The 17714-nt window shown below is 39.7% G+C and overlaps 1 protein-coding gene across 4 annotated transcripts; it reads right to left on the bottom strand.

Moving 5' to 3' along the window:
* Positions 1-1380: 1380 nt before the first annotated feature.
* On the bottom strand, positions 1381-17392 carry LOC148480569 (magnesium transporter NIPA2-like). 4 transcript variants are annotated; one of them, XM_088454083.1, is made up of 7 exons: positions 17228-17392; positions 15548-15632; positions 13745-13921; positions 12088-12144; positions 11786-11876; positions 4806-4966; positions 1381-3520 (listed from the first exon to the last, which is right to left on the bottom strand). In XM_088454083.1, exons 3-7 carry the CDS (start codon positions 13881-13883, stop codon positions 2880-2882), a joined length of 1089 nt encoding a protein of 362 aa, XP_088310209.1. In that variant the 5' UTR covers positions 13884-13921; positions 15548-15632; positions 17228-17392; the 3' UTR covers positions 1381-2879. The 4 variants fall into 4 exon arrangements, with proteins under 4 accessions (XP_088310209.1, XP_088310208.1, XP_088310211.1 ...); XM_088454082.1 differs by having other exon boundaries at positions 13745-13985; XM_088454085.1 differs by lacking the exon at positions 15548-15632 and having other exon boundaries at positions 13745-13985.
* Positions 17393-17714: the final 322 nt, after the last annotated feature.

The following is a 17714-nucleotide window of genomic DNA, read 5'->3' on the forward strand; positions in this document are numbered from 1 at the left end:
TAATAATAATAATAATAATAATAATAATAATAATAATAATAATAATAATAATCTTACCCCATTATCCTCTCAGGATGTCATACCTATTCTTGATAACCATAATCTCCACTAGGCAACTGCCTGAATTATTGAAGAGAATGATAACTCACTATTCTATTGCAAGGCAGTAAAGGACTATACAAAGATAACCAGTTTGGAATGTTGACTGTCAAAAATATTACTAAAAAAATGGAAGTCAATGAAAGATCTGGAAGACCTAGATAAATATCTTATGTTGGGCATACACTATACAATTATCTGTCAGATATCTGTCCAATCTGGCTGGTTGGAATGAAAACCTAGTAATGTATGGGAGCCAATGACAGTCGATCATATGGTTTTAAACACTGGAAAATGGACAAAAAACAATTGTTCAAACTTGTTAAATTTGTGTTTTTTAACCAATTTGTCTGAACAACCACTTTTGTCTGTTTTCCAGTGTGTGTGAGAAAATGGTCGATTGTCATTTGCTCCCATACATTACCGGATTTTCATTCCAACCAGCCAGATTGGACAGTTATCTGACAAACAATTGTACAGTGTATGCCCAGCATTACTAATTAACAGCTCTTAAACTAATCAGATAAGAAAAGCAGAACCCATACACTTGGAAGGACCTACAGAAAGGTTTACCTAACACCGAAGTAGTGGCCCACAGTAGAGCATTACTTTTACCACTTACACACAAAATTTTCCCTAATACCTGGCATTTAAGTGCATAGCCGTTTTGCCGGTCCCAGCCTGAATCCCCTTTCAGACAGAAAACCAAATTACCGGGTAAAGCACTTTTACCCGGTAATTTGCCGATCAACACAGGTATTTTTTCTGTCTGAAACAGTCAACCCGGGTCAAAATTGACGGGTCTCCGACCCTAGTTTTTTACCACTGGTCTCCGACCCTGGTTTTTTTACCATGGGTCGGAGACTTGGGAATTTTTACTCGGGTTGACCCTTTCAGACAGAAAAAGGACCAGTGTTGATCAGCAAATTACCGGGTAAAAGTGCTTTACCCGGTAATTTGGTTTTCTGTCTCAAAGAGGTATTACTCAAAAACATTAACAAATTGTTTAGTCATCTATGCAGATCATTTTTAACGCAAAACATGTAATAAAGTGTACCCACAACTCTTACACACACCTGAAAATTATAATGTTTGTACATAACTTGGTGGAAGATGCCATGTAGCTTAAAGTGTGACTACTATTGTATGTGCAATTTTTTCTTTTAATTTTCTTTAACTGTAGTACAAATTCAATAACATTTACAATTTAAAATAGTTTACATTTTACTAGAATTATAAATGTAACTCATACAGGACAAAATCTACAGCATTATGCATATAGAGCAGAAATTTAGGAACATATTTATTTATGTACAATTAAAAGTTATCAGTGCAACATATTTTAGAATGAGTCTGTAAAAGTATGTACTCAAATTAATATACATATTAAAAAAAAAAAGTTTAAGGCAAAATAAAATACTACCACACAAGCTGGTCCAATTATATTTAAATTAAAAACAAAGTTAAAATGATTGTCTATACAACTGGGAGAAAAAAAAATAATCAGTGTTCAGAGATACAATATTTTGAGGCTGGCAAAGTGAAAATACGCAGATTTCCCTTCAGCTCAGTTATTCACTTTAAAAAAAAAAAAAAACAAAAAAAAAACAAACACATTGGATATCATAGCTAAATATTTACAAGAGAGTTTTGCATTGACATTTTCAGAAAGCTGGTATGGCCTCTTAATGATCGTTTCACTGTCACTGGCCACCAAAGAAATACTTTTCTTAAGGGAGAACTTCTCCCACATACACAGCATTAGTCAGGTGGGGGCCCTCTGTTGAAATTATCCCCAATACCTCAAATAAAGTAATCTGATTGGACACAAGAAGCTCAAGGAATAACAACTTAATAGAGCCACATCTGACTAATCACTAGATTAATTCCAAGTTCCAGGTATGGAATAACTGAAAACATTACCGCACTGCTGACACAAACAAACAGAAATCTAATGTAGGTGCCATACCGGTGATATATGTAGGGAGTTCTCTGGACAGGAACCCATTCAATTTTAATCTTAATTTTGCCCGCAAAATTTCTAATCCTTAATACATGCCTACTGTAAATAAAGCCAGGGCCAAAAACCAAGAAATGAAAAACAGGCATTTAAAGAACAGTATGACCAAACACAAAGCATGTACAAAGGGCACTTCTGCTTTAAGGTGAACCTTAAAAAGGTTATGGCAGACTTTCGCTTTACGCATATACCACTTTGGTTTCTTTCTATGAAGTGTCAGTGAGTGACACATTCCAATCCAATGCCTAATCCTGATTTATACCAATGTTGCACTTCTTGTGCTCCAATACACAGGCATCCTGTGGCTCTTCAGTATGCACTACCAAACTATGGTTCCACAACAGGTTGCCTAAATCCGGTATAGTTAGATTACAGGCCGGGAACTATAAAAAGTGTCAAAAGACTAGAATACTTTTAATGCTGTATCTCAAAGCTACAGTACATTATGCAGAAATTCAGATATTTTAATGTTATCTTTTTTATATTTTTTTTACTTATTTTCATTTTGTTTTGTAGAAGTTCTATACAGATTGCCTGTTTATCCTTTATGGTGTTTACAATGCTTTTCCTGAAATGGTCCACAATATGGAGAGCAGCAGAATGGTGTCACAGATAACTAGAAGGCATTCATTTATTTATTTAAGTCGCCGAGCATAATGTCAAAGGCAATTCAGTAATTAATATTCACCCAATGATCCATCTGAAGCGTTAAGGATCATGCTTGTGGCTGTGCTGCCAGTGACGAGAATATAATTTTGATTCAAAAGGAAGAAAGACTGCCATTGCGTCGAGAAGCAATGCCCTCATTCATCTGTAGGTCGCTGTCACAAAGGTGACTCTCTTCCTCACCATTCAGGTGTTCATAAACACGGTTAGAAAGGCTCCCATTTAGGACTCGCTCCTCTTTCCGGAAAGAAACTGGTAGGTTAGATAGACTAAGAGACACATCTTTGAAGGCGTGCAATAAAAAGATTCCAACAATAATTGTTAAAAAACCACTGAAAGTGCCAATCATGTCATTAGCAGACATATGTTGCCATTCCTTGAACAGAATGGCGGAGCATGTAAGCACTGAGGTGGTGAAAAATACATAGTATATTGGAGTCACTAACGAGGTGTTAAATATATCCAATGCTCTGTTCAAGTAGTTTATCTGAGTGCTTACACACACAATAAGGCTGATCACCAGAATCCAAGACAATGGATTCCTCAGAACAGGCTCTCCAGCAAACAATCCCTTAATAGCAATTCCTAATCCTTTGACACACGAGACAGATAGAGCTCCGATAACCGAACAGATGGAGATATAGACCAGGATATTGGACTGTCCATGACTTGGTCCCACCACAAAAATCAGGATTAGCGAGACAATGACCACTCCTGTCGCAAAAATTAAAAAACCTACAGAAGAAAAATAGATTGTTACTAAAGTGAATTAACTTTAAAGACTTTTCACAAAATGTCCCCTGTAACATTATAATTTTTTATAAGAAATGGCAATAACCAGATTTTATTTTTTACAGTTTCATTATGTATTTGACAATTTTACTTCAGGCTAAAAAAGTAAAAACGCTTGGTTGTTAGTGCTTGTCTCATGGAATATTGGATGAAGACTTGACACATAGAGGGGTATTCAATATGAAACGTTAACTTCACTGTCGAAGTTAACGTTTCATATTGGAGTTTTTACCTGCGTTAAAGTATCGGGCGCGCTCCCGCTTATACCCGTATTCAATATAAAATTAACGAAAACGGGAAACTCCGAAGTTGGATTTGCGTAAAGTTACAAATTTTTCCTTAAAAATTTTTTAAGACCCCCCTAAAGTAGTAAAAACATGGGGGATCACCCATTTTAACCTTTAAATGAAAGTCGTGGATTTAAATAGCCGCAGCAGGTGTTTTTTTTTCCGACATTGAAGAAGTGATGCAGAAGCACTTAGGTTATTTTTTTTGTTTTTTTAAGTGGTCCCATCAAATTTGGGGTACATGAAAATGGGTACTAGCATATTTTTATGTCCCTAAAGTAAGTTTTTAAAAATTCTGCATTTGTGCACCTGCCGCTATAATTCTATTCTAGAAAACATCTGCCGCATACTTGCAGAATAGCCCTGAACCTATTTCCCTATTGTTTAACAATTTTTTCCCATTTTTTTTTTTTTCACCCCAATTTTTAAATTAATTTTTTGGGGGCTCCCTATTTTTTTAAAAACTTTTTTTGACACAGTTCTTTTTTAAATGTCAGTCCCAGGAGTGCAGGCTATTTTTTTTTTAAGCCTGCACCCCTAAACCCCAATTCTGCACTTTTTTTTGACACCTATTCAATGGTGAAAACTTATCCCCGTTTTTTATTAAAGACTTTTCAAAACTGCGATAAGTCTTTGAAATTGAATACGGTGTAAAACTAAAACCTGCGATAATGACGTCATACCTCCGATATTAACGCAAAAACAATGTTATCGCACCCATATTGAATACCCCTGATAGTGAATGTTTGTCTTCTAGGTGGCAGCGGTGCATATTTAGATTAGTCTCCCATATCTCTTAATCAGCTCTTGGTAGTGCATATTAGACTACACACCTGTTTTGCCATGATTTTAGGACGATATTGGCAGCTATAATAACTAATATTATAGTAACAATTCACATATATGCACAAACACTGATAATCACGAATCAAGCATGCTACCTGGATCCGCTAGCTTTATTGACATTTCATTTAAGCTTTCAATCTCCTCTTCTTGGGGAGCATGGATGACCATCACTGTGGATCCCAATATACTCAGCACACATCCAATTTTTCCATGAAGATTTAGCTTCTCACTTAGGAAGTATGAAGATAGGATGGCGCTGAAATGTAAGATATGAGTTTACAACTTTATATCTCTATAAACACATATGGGGCCTGTTCCTGCTTGCAATTAAAGCATACTTTACATTATTTTAAAACAATAACAAATAAATGATGTTGTAATGGTTTTAAAATAACAATGGGAAAACTCAAGATTCTCTCATAGAACGTAAAATAGAGAATAAAAACAAAACAAAAACCAACTAAACACACACACACACACACACACACACACACACACACACACACACCCACCCACCCACCCAAAGTCATGGGATAGGTGCCTAGATCATGTAGGACACCCTCTAACCCTCTAGCTCTGCAAAGTGCAGCAACTCAATGTGGCATCGATTGCACAAGTGGACAGAAGACCTCTGTTAACCCATGCAGTATGGATAGCTTCCTACAGCTACCTGATATTTGTAGGTGCAGGATCTTGGGTGTGAATACACCTCTCCACCACATCCAGTAAATGCTAAATGGGTTCATGACGGGCGAATGTGGTGGCCACACCATTCCTCAGAACTTTCCAGAATGCTCCTTGAACCAATTCTAGACAACTTAGGACCAATGACATGATGCATCAAGCAACGCAACGTAGCGGTTACCAGTCAATGACATATATAGGTTTTATAATACCCCTAGCTGTTGCCCGTAACTTCGCCCACAATGAAATAGCTTCTGAGGTGTTATTGTTATATTGCTTTGTATAGTGCCCTGTCACAGGAGTGTAACCAGCAGAGCTATGCAGACTGATGGCAGCAGCGCCTTTACTCACCACTCGCACCAATGTCACTGTGTGCCCTGTGCACCTACTTCTGTAACGAGCCCAAAGCATCTCTCACACCCACCCCTTACCGGCCATGCGTATGGTGCTACATCCATCTCTTGCATTAATTACGTCAATAAATTTTGTTTTTGCTAAACTCTGCTCAGCTTTAACTTGACAGATCAAAAATGTTTTTTGATAGGATGTTGTCCCTTTTTATAGACAAACTCCGTGAGTACAAAATTCTGTAGTTGTCTGACTGACAGTGCACTTCCCCTGATCGGGATCTAGAATAGTGAATCTTCTAATGCCCTCCTCCGTCCTGCCAGTTTGATGTAGGATTGCGGAGATTGAATGTGACCACTGACTGCCAGTGAACTGGAATACGCACATTGCTAGACAGCGCCTTTTCCCTAAATGGGTATGATGACAGTGCACCTCGGTTGACATCTTCCGTGCTGCCAGATTGATGTCGGCTTGTGGGTGAGTTGGAACATAGACACCACCTGATTGCACTCTTTTCCGGAGTAGGACACTGCACTATTCTACTGATAATACCAACATCAGCGCTGGGAGAGACACCGTACTACATTTCTCTGCAGAGTGTGATTAAATCAATTACACACTGCTTATCACATCCCCTGGCATTGTTCAGTTTACCATAATACAACTACAGACTATAAAATGGGACTACATCCGATCAAAAAACATTTATTTAGAAGTCAGCCAATATATTATCTTCAATGGACCAAGTTTATCCACCTCAACCACCTGGATATAATCGGAATACATACGAATCCCGACAGCAGCAAGCCGACACGGCTGAAAATCACGATCGTCCACAGGTAAGTATGAACTAACCTAACCTAACCCCCCTAACCCTCCTTAGGGGTGCCTAACCCTACTAACCCTAACCTTCCCCCCCAGTGCATAACCCTAACCCCCTCTTCCCCGCTGCCTAAACACAAGTCCCCCAGGGGGGGGGGTGCCTAACCCTAAGTCCCCCCCGAGGGTGCCTAACCCTAACCCTCCCTCCCCCTAGCCTAACCCTAACCTCCCGAGGGGATGCCTAACCCTAAGTCCCCCTCGGGAGCCCTAAACCTAGCCCTCCCCCCGCGGCTGTCTGCAGCGGCGCCCGGCATCATTTCGATCGGAATGTCGGGCGCCGGTCTCCCGGCATTGGTAAAATGACAGGCGTCTAGAATTAGACGACTGTCATTTAACCCTCGCCGGGATAAAGCAGTCGGGAAGCCGGCTGTCGGGCTAACGTGCGCCGGCTTCCCGGTTGCATACCATATAATCATCAGACCAAAATTCACACTAAACCTTCTGTGTGATCTCTGGTTATGTTATTGCTAGCTAGAATTGTAGCTAATATTGATTCTACTCAAGTAACAACTTTATTATTACTCTGTGTTAAGATTGTAGCACATGTATGGAGTTCTAAGATTTAGAATAACGCAAAGTATCTAAAAGCAATGTTTTGCTATACAAGCATTCCTTTTTAAATTATGATATATTAATTTTTAAGATAATATGTGAATAATAAATGAGGAGGAATCCTGTTTAATGGTAAACACCTCTACGGCCCTTGCTAGTTTTTATAAGGTTTCTATAAGGCATGCATTTTTTTCAACATAATTGTGTAGACTTGTTAGCGCCACTTCTGTGTTTTTTATTCTGCTCTGTAAGTCATTCTGCGAATGATATACTCCATTCCAAACAGTATGAGAATACACCTGCCTACACTGTCATTTACTCCTAATTTACATCATTAGCCAAGTCATAGGCGAGGACAATGTAATAAAATGAAGGCTGCAGGCATACTTCCCAACTAAGTAAAATAAATATATATATATATATATATATATATATATATATATATATATACACACACACACACATACATATACACACACACACACACACATTAGGATTCATTATGTAATGGTCATTAAGGGTTTAATGCTAATTACTTAAAGGCTGTGATGTGATACTGCTTTTATTGTAGTATAAATTTTCACTACTGCAATCTGTGCAAAATCATTTTACCTATTTTGCTGCCGTTAATTGTAAATGTAAATATGAGTTACGTTATTGTTTTGTCACTAACTTATGCATCTTTCAGGCATAAACCTCGGCTTTCACCTGGCTCGGACTCTGGATACGGGTTGAAACCGGGGTTTCAGTACTTCACACTGGACCCGGGTCTTCCAGTGACCCAGGTGTTCCGTCTAACAGTGGACGCTTGGAGATTATGTCATCTTCAAGTGCTACTGTGTCTGTCATTCAAGTCCAAGTCTGTCATCAAGACCCGCGTTATGTCTTTCAGACATAACTTGGGCACTGACATGGGTTGCAAGGTCGCAGACCTAGGATTGTCAACCCTGGTCAGATTGACTATAAACTACTTATATATTATAAACAAGTGCTAATGCTTATATTGTATAAACCAGTTGACCGTATGAGTGCACCTGACTGCCAACCTGTGAGCCTCACCCAGGAAGTCTAAAATTCAATAAAAATTCAAACAAAATGCATTGTGTTAGCTCACATTCCAAAAGTACACAAGTAATATTGATCAGTGACTGAGCAGGCAGAAAGCACTTAGCAGTACTATAACTCAAATAATACCATTTTCAGAATAATGGGGACTTGTAACACAACAAACAAAACATGTTGCGGATGTCATAAAACAATACATATAAGCACAACTTCAATCAGTAATTATTCCACGCTGTCTTCCTCGAAACCAATTTCTGAGATCAGTAGCAGGGCAGAGAAGGAGCACAATGTGCTGACATAAATAGTGTTATAGCAATGTAAAAATCAGTAACACAGCATTTAAACAGCACTTTGCAATAACTCTATAGATAAGTAGTGAAGATTTGACAGTGAGCATTCACAACTTCACTCTGTTAAATGTTCACCCAGAAGGGAGTGCGCTTTTCTCCTCGGTGAAACACAGTCCAGCTTAATCCACAATCTTCCTCAAAGAAGCAGCCACACCGGTCAAAAAAAATAAAAATAATAATAACTAAAGTGAGTAGAGGCATTAAAAAAGTGGCGACCTCAAATAAATCAAGGTGTAAAGTTTTACTTTAAATAAAACAAATAAATGGCGGCAGGGGAATTCAATTCTACACGATGGATGGATAGTTCTGGAATGGTTCCTCACAAGTTTTCCCCAGCACCCCATATGGGGGGGGAAATACTATGGGCGCAATGTGCCTTTCTGGAACGTCACATCGCATCCAGCGGCACTGCAAGTTTTTCCTCGCACCCCATAGATTTGCAGGGCAGCCTCAGCACATTGCTCTGAAGCTGTCCCAATTGCACATATTCATGTTCATATGTGCACATTGGAACATTTTCAAGCTGCTTCTACCAAACAAGTGGACACTCCTCCTACTCCTTCCTTGATCCATTTCAGTCCGGCTTCCGTTCTCTTCACTCCACTGAAACTGCGCTCACGAAAGTCAGCAATGACCTCCTTGCTGCTAAATCCAAGGGCCATTACACTCTGCTCATCATTCACCCCAACCTCTCTGCTGCTTTTGACACTATGGAAGACACCCTCCTCCTGCAAATCCATCACTCCCTTGGTTTAAGCGACACTGCCCTCTCCAGGATGTCCTACCTCTCTGGATGTTCCGTCTCCCTTTGTGCCCCCGCCTTCAAAAAAAAAAATCCCATTTCCACTTACAGTAGGTGTTCCCCAAGGTTCTGTTCTTGGACCTCTCCTATTCTCCCTCTATATGTCCTCTCTAGGTGAACTCATCAGCTCTTTTGACCTCCAAAATCATCTCTATGCTGATGATACTCAGATCTACCTCTCCTCCTCTCATATCTCCAACTGACTCTGCTATCTCTTCCTGGATGTCCCAGTGCTTTCTTAAACTTAATATGTCTGAGCTCATCATCTTCCAAAGATCCCAAATAACCTTACTTCCCACAATTTCATTATCTATCCCCTTTAGACCCAAAGTGCGCCGTCTTGGAGTTATCTTTGACTCCTCCATTTTCTTCAAACCACACATTCAGCACCTCTCAGTCTTGCCGTTTCCATCTCAAAAATATTTCCAAGATCAGGCCCTTTCTCATCCAAGATGCTACTAAAACTCTCATGAACTCACTGGTCATCTCCAGATTGCACTACTGTAACCTCCTTTGGCCTTCCTGACTCCCACCTCTCTCTACTCCAATCTGTCCTCAATGCTGCTGTTCAGCTCATCTTCCTCTCCAAACATTCTACATCTGCCTCCACTCTTCTACAAGCCCTCCACTAGCTCCCCTTCCACTTCAGAACCCAATTCAAGGTTCTTAGACTCACAAATCCCTCACCCATTCACATCTGACCTCAACTCCCTTCACACTCCCATCCGCCCTCTTCTCAATAAACGCACGCCGTCTCTCCTGCCAACTGGTTACTTCCTTCCACTCACGCCTCTAACATTTTGCCCGTGTTGCTCCCTACCACTGGAACTCTCTCCCTCTCCCTATCAGGCTCTCAAGGACCACCCTCTTCAAACGGGCTCTCAAGACCCACTACTTCATCAAAGCATTCTAGCTCTCATCCTAACCCGCTGCTACATGCTCCTTCCTCCGTCTACCCCATCTGTGTCACGCCTGCTTGTCTGCCCCTCCCCATTAGTATGTAAGCTCTCACAAGCAGGGCCCTCTACCCTCTTGTGCTTCTCCTTACTTATACTTTCATCTACTCCTTACTCCCCATTAGGGCACCTTACACTTGGTTGCTTACGCCCTGTTGCTTATTTGAGTGTTATGAATGCTAATGCAGCAATGTATATAAACATCCTCCTTGTCCTGCATTGTATTGTACTTCGTAAGGCGCTGCGGAAAACTTGTGGCGCCATATACAGGATAATAATAATAAGACAAAATGGTTTATCTGAAATAGTCTCCTGACAGGTTTCAAAAAATATATTTATTCCTTAGGCATATGGACATAGTTACTAAACAAAGGAAAAGCCTATGGTGCATCCAATTTATTAACTCATCACATATCACTTTGGCTAGTGCTATACCAAAAAAGGATAAGAGATAAAATAGACAGATTTACTGTCTTGAAACAACTGCATTACTTTCAATTACTTTCAACTACTTTATTGTTATCTGCAAGGTAAAAATATATTGTTTTTATTAAAATATAACTGTTACCCTATGAAGGGACTTGAACACTGGTAATGGGTTTATTAAAAGGGACACTTACCTCATTTTTGTTTTCTTTATTTGTGTTGTGTGCAGGAAAGTAAACAAATGTCTTTTAAGAAAGTAAAGTAATTCTATTTGCAGTATGGAAGGGGAGCGATGAGGAAGGAGGTGGGAATTCTTAACACATATATAGAGGTACATGTGAAGGGTTTATATAAACATTTAAGAACAATGGTGGTTTTTCAAGCAGTCTGTTTACAGAAGGCACTGACAAAGAATGTAGAGAGTCTCTCTATAAATAATTATTATGTATCTTTTTTTTTTATATCTAAGGATGTACTGAGTACACTATTTCAGGATCAGGTCAAATCCGAATCCTATTGAAAACTAACAAAAGGTTAAAAAGATAGCTATGGAAGCTGTTGTCACCAGCAGTCCTCCTCTCTCTCACGCTCTGTTGAGACCAGCAGTCCTCCTCTCCCTCACCCTCTGTTGTCACCAACAGTCCTCCTCTCTCACCCTCTGTTGTCACCAGCAGTCCTCCTCTCTCTCACCCTCTGTTGTCACCAGCAGTCCTCCTCTCTCTCACCCTCTGTTGTCATCAGCAGTCCTCCTCTCCCTCACCCTCTGTTGTCCCCAGCAGTCCTCCTCTCCCTCACCCTCTGTTGTCCCCAGCAGTCCTCCTCTCCACCCCTTTTCTTTACAGCAGTCCTCCTCTCCCTCTGGTCATCAACATTTTTAGATGTCTCAAAGAGAGTTTTGAGTTGACTAGGCAGAAATTCTATTTCTACATTTAACATTTTTACACACAAGTCATTTTTATCCACACATAAATTAAAGACTGCTTATAAAAAGAAAGACTCTGAAAGATTACCTGACTAACACACTTAAGGCTCCTAAGGGTGTCACAAGTGTAGCCGGAGCAAATGCGTATGCTGCAAAGTTTGCAACTTCACCAGCTCCCACTGAAAGAGAAGTTCATTGTTCAGAAAATAATGTGTTACAAATGACACAATGACATAAGAGCAATAAAAAACCATAAAGACTGAAATGAGTTATTAAGCATGGGTTTATTAAGGCGTCTCCTATATTAACAAAAATGGATGACTAATGTGCTAGGACAGCAGTCTAAAAAATTAGGAGGGTATGATATTTTTTTTCTTTTTAGATACCTACTCGAGAGAAGCCCAGCCCACCACAACCATTCTTTAAGATATGCATGACCTCCTTGACCTGTAGAAAAAGGAAGAGGATTAAAAGACATAACATTAGGGTTAATGTACTATACTACTGCTCAGAATATAGAGATTTAAAAGGTAATAGATACTTGACAAACCTCAATGTTAATAATCAACTACATTTAAACATATTACATTGATGGATGATATTCATACAGAGGTGCAAAAAAGTATTTGGACAGCCACCGATTGTGCAAGTTGTTGCACTTTAAAAGATGAGAGAGGTCTGTAATTTCCATCATAGGTACACTTTAACTGTGAGAGACAGAATCAGAACCAAAAAATCCGGAAATCACATTGTATAATTTTTAAACAATTTATTTGTATATTCTTTCGGAAAAAAATTATTTGGACACCTACCAACCAGCAAGAATTCTGGCTTTCAAAGACCTGTTACTTCTTCTTTAGGAAGCTCATCTATCCTCCACTCGTTACCTGTATTAATGGCACCTGTTTGAACTGGTTAACTGTATAAAAGATACCTGTCCACACCCTCAAACAGTCAGACTGCAACCTCTCCACCATGGCCAAGACCAGAGAGCTGTCTATGGACACCAGAGACAAAATTGACCAGGTCCCCCCATGTAGTTCTGGGCTGATCCCTCACCGTTCTCAAGATCATTGATACCCCACTAGGTGAGATCTTGGATGGAGCCCCTGGTCGAGGGAGATTGTCAATGATCTTGTATTTCTCCCATTTTTTAATAATTGCGCCAACAGTTGATCTCTTCTCACCAAGCTGCTTGCCTATTGTCAAGTAGCTCATCCCAGCCTTGTGCTGGTCTACAATTTTGTCCCTGGTGTTCTTAGACAGCTCTCTGGTCTTGGCCATGGTGGAGAGGTTGCAGTCTGACTGTTTGAGGGTGTGGACAGGTGTCTTTTATACAGTTAACCAGTTCAAACAGGTACCATTAATACAGGTAATGAGTGGAAGAATATACAAATAAATTGTTTAAAAAACATAATGTGATTTCCGGAATATTTTGTTCTGATTCTGTCTCTCACAGTTAAAGTGTATCTATGATGGAAATTACAGACCTCTCTCATCATTTAAAGTGCAACAACTTGCACAATCGGTGGCTGTCCAAATACTTTTTTGCCCCACTGTATATGCCCTGCGAAAATTGTTAAAAGCACGTGACAACGAACTGGAACTTTAGTAATGTATTTTTAATACCTTTACAATATGCTTTCACCAATACAATCTGGTGTGCGATCAACACAGTTTAAACACATGCTGCATAGAAAAAAAGTTTAAATGCTCCACTAAAATTTAAGGGGGCAATTAACTGTTTTGGACGCCGGTAGCTCCCATGCTCAAACAGCCATGCGCTGTCCTATCAGATGTTAACATTTTATTTTTTTTAATTCAGTAGTTGTCCATGTGTTTTTATGCACATAAAAAAAGATATAAGAAAGTGATTAGGACACTTTAAGGTCTAGCTACTTAAATGTAAAATGTATAAAGTAGACCTACAATGAGTTTCATTAGAAGTCCAGTATATACTAATAACAAATATTTGATGTTGTCCCTTATCTCACATATCTGGCACAGAGGAGGCAAGTGTCCCATTACCATTGCACATAATGTATACCTGCTCTCATGGAGCCCTTCCTCGCCAGCCGGAGAAGCCCTTTCTTTTTCAAGATAAAGCTCCCGCCAATGAAAAGGCTTGAGCTGATCGCCAATATGAGTCCAATGTAAAAGTCAAATTTTCCTTTGTCTTTGCTCATCTTGAAACGTTATTATCCTAACCACATCGGTTTCCAAGCTAAAGACCAAGATACATTGACATTAGGGCAAAGTAACTTCTTGGAAGGAATTCACTATTATGTCTGCAAGTAAGAATAATAAAAAGTTATTTATGCATTTCATGAAGAAAGTAATATGAAAACAATATTAAACTGCCCTTATGTCATGCAGGTACATGTGACAAGGACCCCCCGATGCTTAGCCTGCTTTTCTCTGCCACCAGAAAGTAACAGGCTGCAGGCTAGCAGAGAGAATTATATGCTCCATATGTACTGAAGGTAAGTGTTACAGGCTGATGAATGCGCAGACAATACAATGTCGAGAAGGCTGTGAGAAAAACAATGGCTGCAGGAATATCTAATCTGCCACACTGATAACCTTGTATATGCTTCCAAGGTGATCCTGCCATTGCTGTAAGAGAGGATATCATTACCACAATACAGGCCGTGATTTCTGGGAATATACGCAAGACAACTAAGCAGTTATCTGTTCTGTCATCTTGCTGGCTCTTACTTTATGAATCATTAAAGATAACAAAATTGTGTACACTTTAGAGTCTCTGATATATTGAATATTCTGACAACTAAAAAAATAATAATTTACAACTTTAAATGCTGCACATAAATCCTGATGCTGTGTGTGACAACCAGCCTATCACAAAGTATTCATATAATAAAAGTCTTCAATGGTTCCAATATACACACTGGTGTGTAAACATCAGCCTCTAACATAATATTACACACTACTGTGGAAGATGTCGAAACGCTCCAATGTGCACCTGGCAACAGGCACATTATGACCAAGAGTCCTCACAATCAAATATCGACTGCACATCATGATGGATGTGCTGTGTAAACAGAGATATTTAAAGGGACAAGACTTAAAGAAAATGATTTAAGCCAATTGTGCACAAGATATTTTCAGGAGCCTCAGACATGGTCCTTGGGTCAAAATTGTGTGGACGATTAGGTTTGTGGAGGAACATCAGATCACCATATGGTTTTAGAGCATAAGCATGAAGATTTCACAATTGCCAAAGAACTATTAGAATCTCATACAATTCGTCTTGTGTTGAAAATGAAAGATCTGTCTTCTACGGCAGGTAATGCAAATCTCCCAGACATGAGTAGAACTAGTAACTAAATACAAAGAACTAAACGGTTAATGGAGCAGGTTTATAAATCAGTCTTCATATTTTAATATGCAATAGTATTATAATTATGTAAAAATGTCAGAATCATTACACTAATGTAGAGTAACTGTAACCACTTACTTGGGTGCAAAAATGTAATTGTTCTCACCACTCACCTACACAAACGTACGAACATGCATGTTTGCACAACATATTTAGAACATAAAATAATGTCAATATTATTCTGTCAAAAATAAGAAAAGAGAGGTAAAAAGGTCATCTGGATTTAGTTAATACTGTATCTAAAACACTAGTATTAAAATATAATACGCTGCCTGAAGTAAGTGAATGATAATAAATTAATAATTTTATGTAGAGCCGAGTGATAGCTATTGTTCACTGTTATGAATGTCTACCATCACAATTTTGTTTCAGTATACATATACTTGTGAACATCATTAATCATGTATTTATATAATGTAACTTGTATCAGATTTAGTGCTCCAATCATACCTGGTTCACAAGGGTAGATAATTTTAACAAAGCCAAGGACTGAATCACCATTGCTTAATATTTATGCTACTGTTCATCGTATTTCCTATGAATAAATGAAAACATTATTATTATTATTATCATCCTTTATTTATATAGCACCACAAGGGTCCCGCACCACCGAACAAAGCACATAAACAAATGAGCAAGAAAACGGTGACTAAAGCTGGGTACACACCATACAGATCTGCAGATGATGGTTATTCAGTGTGTATGAACAACCATCATCTGTCTTCTGGCCATGGGTCCTGCCGGCCGGGAGGCATGTCATGCCCCCCTCCTCAGCAAGATATATTGGGGATCGGCTGTGCAGCACAGCTCACGCGATATGTCTGTGAACGACATATCGCTGGTACACATTGGCCAACACACACAAGATATATTGGCCATTCAATTGATCGACCAATATATTTGCCAGTGTGTACCCAGCATTACAGTACAAGATAATGCATGACAAGTACATGGTTTATAAACATTCCTGCATCAGCAGTCATAACACTCAAATAAGCAGGAGAGTAGTAGAAGATGATAGTATAAGTAAGGGAAGGAAAATCACAAGGGAAAAAAGGATGCTGATCGTGAGAGCTTAAATTCTGAAGGGCAGGGGCAGACAGATGGGGGTGACACAGATGGGGTAGACAATGAGCAGACAGCTTTGATGACGCAGTGGGTCTTGAGAGCCCGTTTAAAGTTTTGTAGCGAGTTGGACAGGGGGAGAAAGAGGGAGAGAATTCCAGAGGCAGGGAGCAGCACAGGAATTAAATCCTTGAAGGTGGGAAGAAGTAATTAGATGGAAGGATGATTAGGGACTTTTATATTCAGAACAGAATTACCCCTTACAGTGATATTTAATACTCAATAATATGTGTACAGTGATATTAATTAACACTCAATCTGTTAAATATGGTTGGGACCTTATGATTTCAAGAAAACTTACAATTTGACAGTCTAATCACTACTTATAAAGAAAAATCTGCAGTCTGTATGTCAGCATCAGGCATATTTTAAACAAATCTTAATAGGAAAAAAAGACATTCAGAAAAGAGCAGTATGTGAGCTTTAATAATTCAGGGAGGAATCACATTCACATATGTTATCAAGATGCAACAAGACAACAGACTGCAGACTCCTGTTGTAACAAGGAGACTAATTATAAGGAAACTGATCCCAAAGGTGCAGCCTCACCCCCCCGGGACTGTCACCGCAGATGACAGATTCCCTGGACAGCATTACTATTACCACACACACACCTGTAGAATGGATTACTGCAGTGATGGGCAACAGGCAGCCCACCAAGCCTTCACTTGCCATCCCCAGCTTGTTCCTGCTTGGTTGCCATTTGTTTGTTAGAGTTTGTAATGCTTGTCTAAAAGGCCTGCAGATGTCATTACAGAGAGGGATCTCACTCTTTATTCATTTAAACTACTATTAATATAACAGTAATCTACAGGCCTGCTGTAGGATAGAGGGCTGCCCAATTCAAATTCAGCCTCCAAAGTGTATCAGGTTGCCTAATACCTAATTACTGCTACCTAGTATAGCCTGCTGCTGGGCATAGACAATAACAGTGCGAGTGACCGATCAAACTTAATCAGCGTACATAACACGAATGACGATTACATGCAGTGACACCTGACTTACTGGCCGCCCCTCTCTAACCACCGCAGCCACCGTGCTTGTCCTGCTGGAGCCGATCCGTCTCCCCATGGATGTCAGCAGCAGTCACACAGCACAGCCCGGGCGTGACGTCACTCCGGCTCTACCAGCTTCCTGCTTCCGCCAGCGCTGGGGAGGGGGCGCAGTGACACGGGCAAGGACATGTGAGGGGCTCCTTCTAATTCTCTCACCAAACTTTATCAAAAGGACAGTGACAGGGCGGAGAGGAAGAGCAGCGGTCACTCCTGTTATAGGGGCATGTGTCAGGCCAAGCAGCCGCATTCTCTCTGTCAGATAATCCTGGTCTTTAGCCTGTCACTTGTTTTCCGGCTGCAGCGACCTGGGCTCAGTCAGTTACTGTTCCTAATGTTTTACTCCTGTTAAATTCAGCCCAAGATATTGCAAAGAGAAAATCGGTGTGAAAAATATAAATCTAATATTATTTTACTGTCAGAAGAAGGGAGTTTGGCAG

Source organism: Taudactylus pleione, unplaced genomic scaffold (assembly GCF_031769625.1).
Source record: "Taudactylus pleione unplaced genomic scaffold, aTauple2 ptg000609l, whole genome shotgun sequence".
Classification (NCBI taxonomy): domain Eukaryota; kingdom Metazoa; phylum Chordata; class Amphibia; order Anura; family Myobatrachidae; genus Taudactylus; species Taudactylus pleione.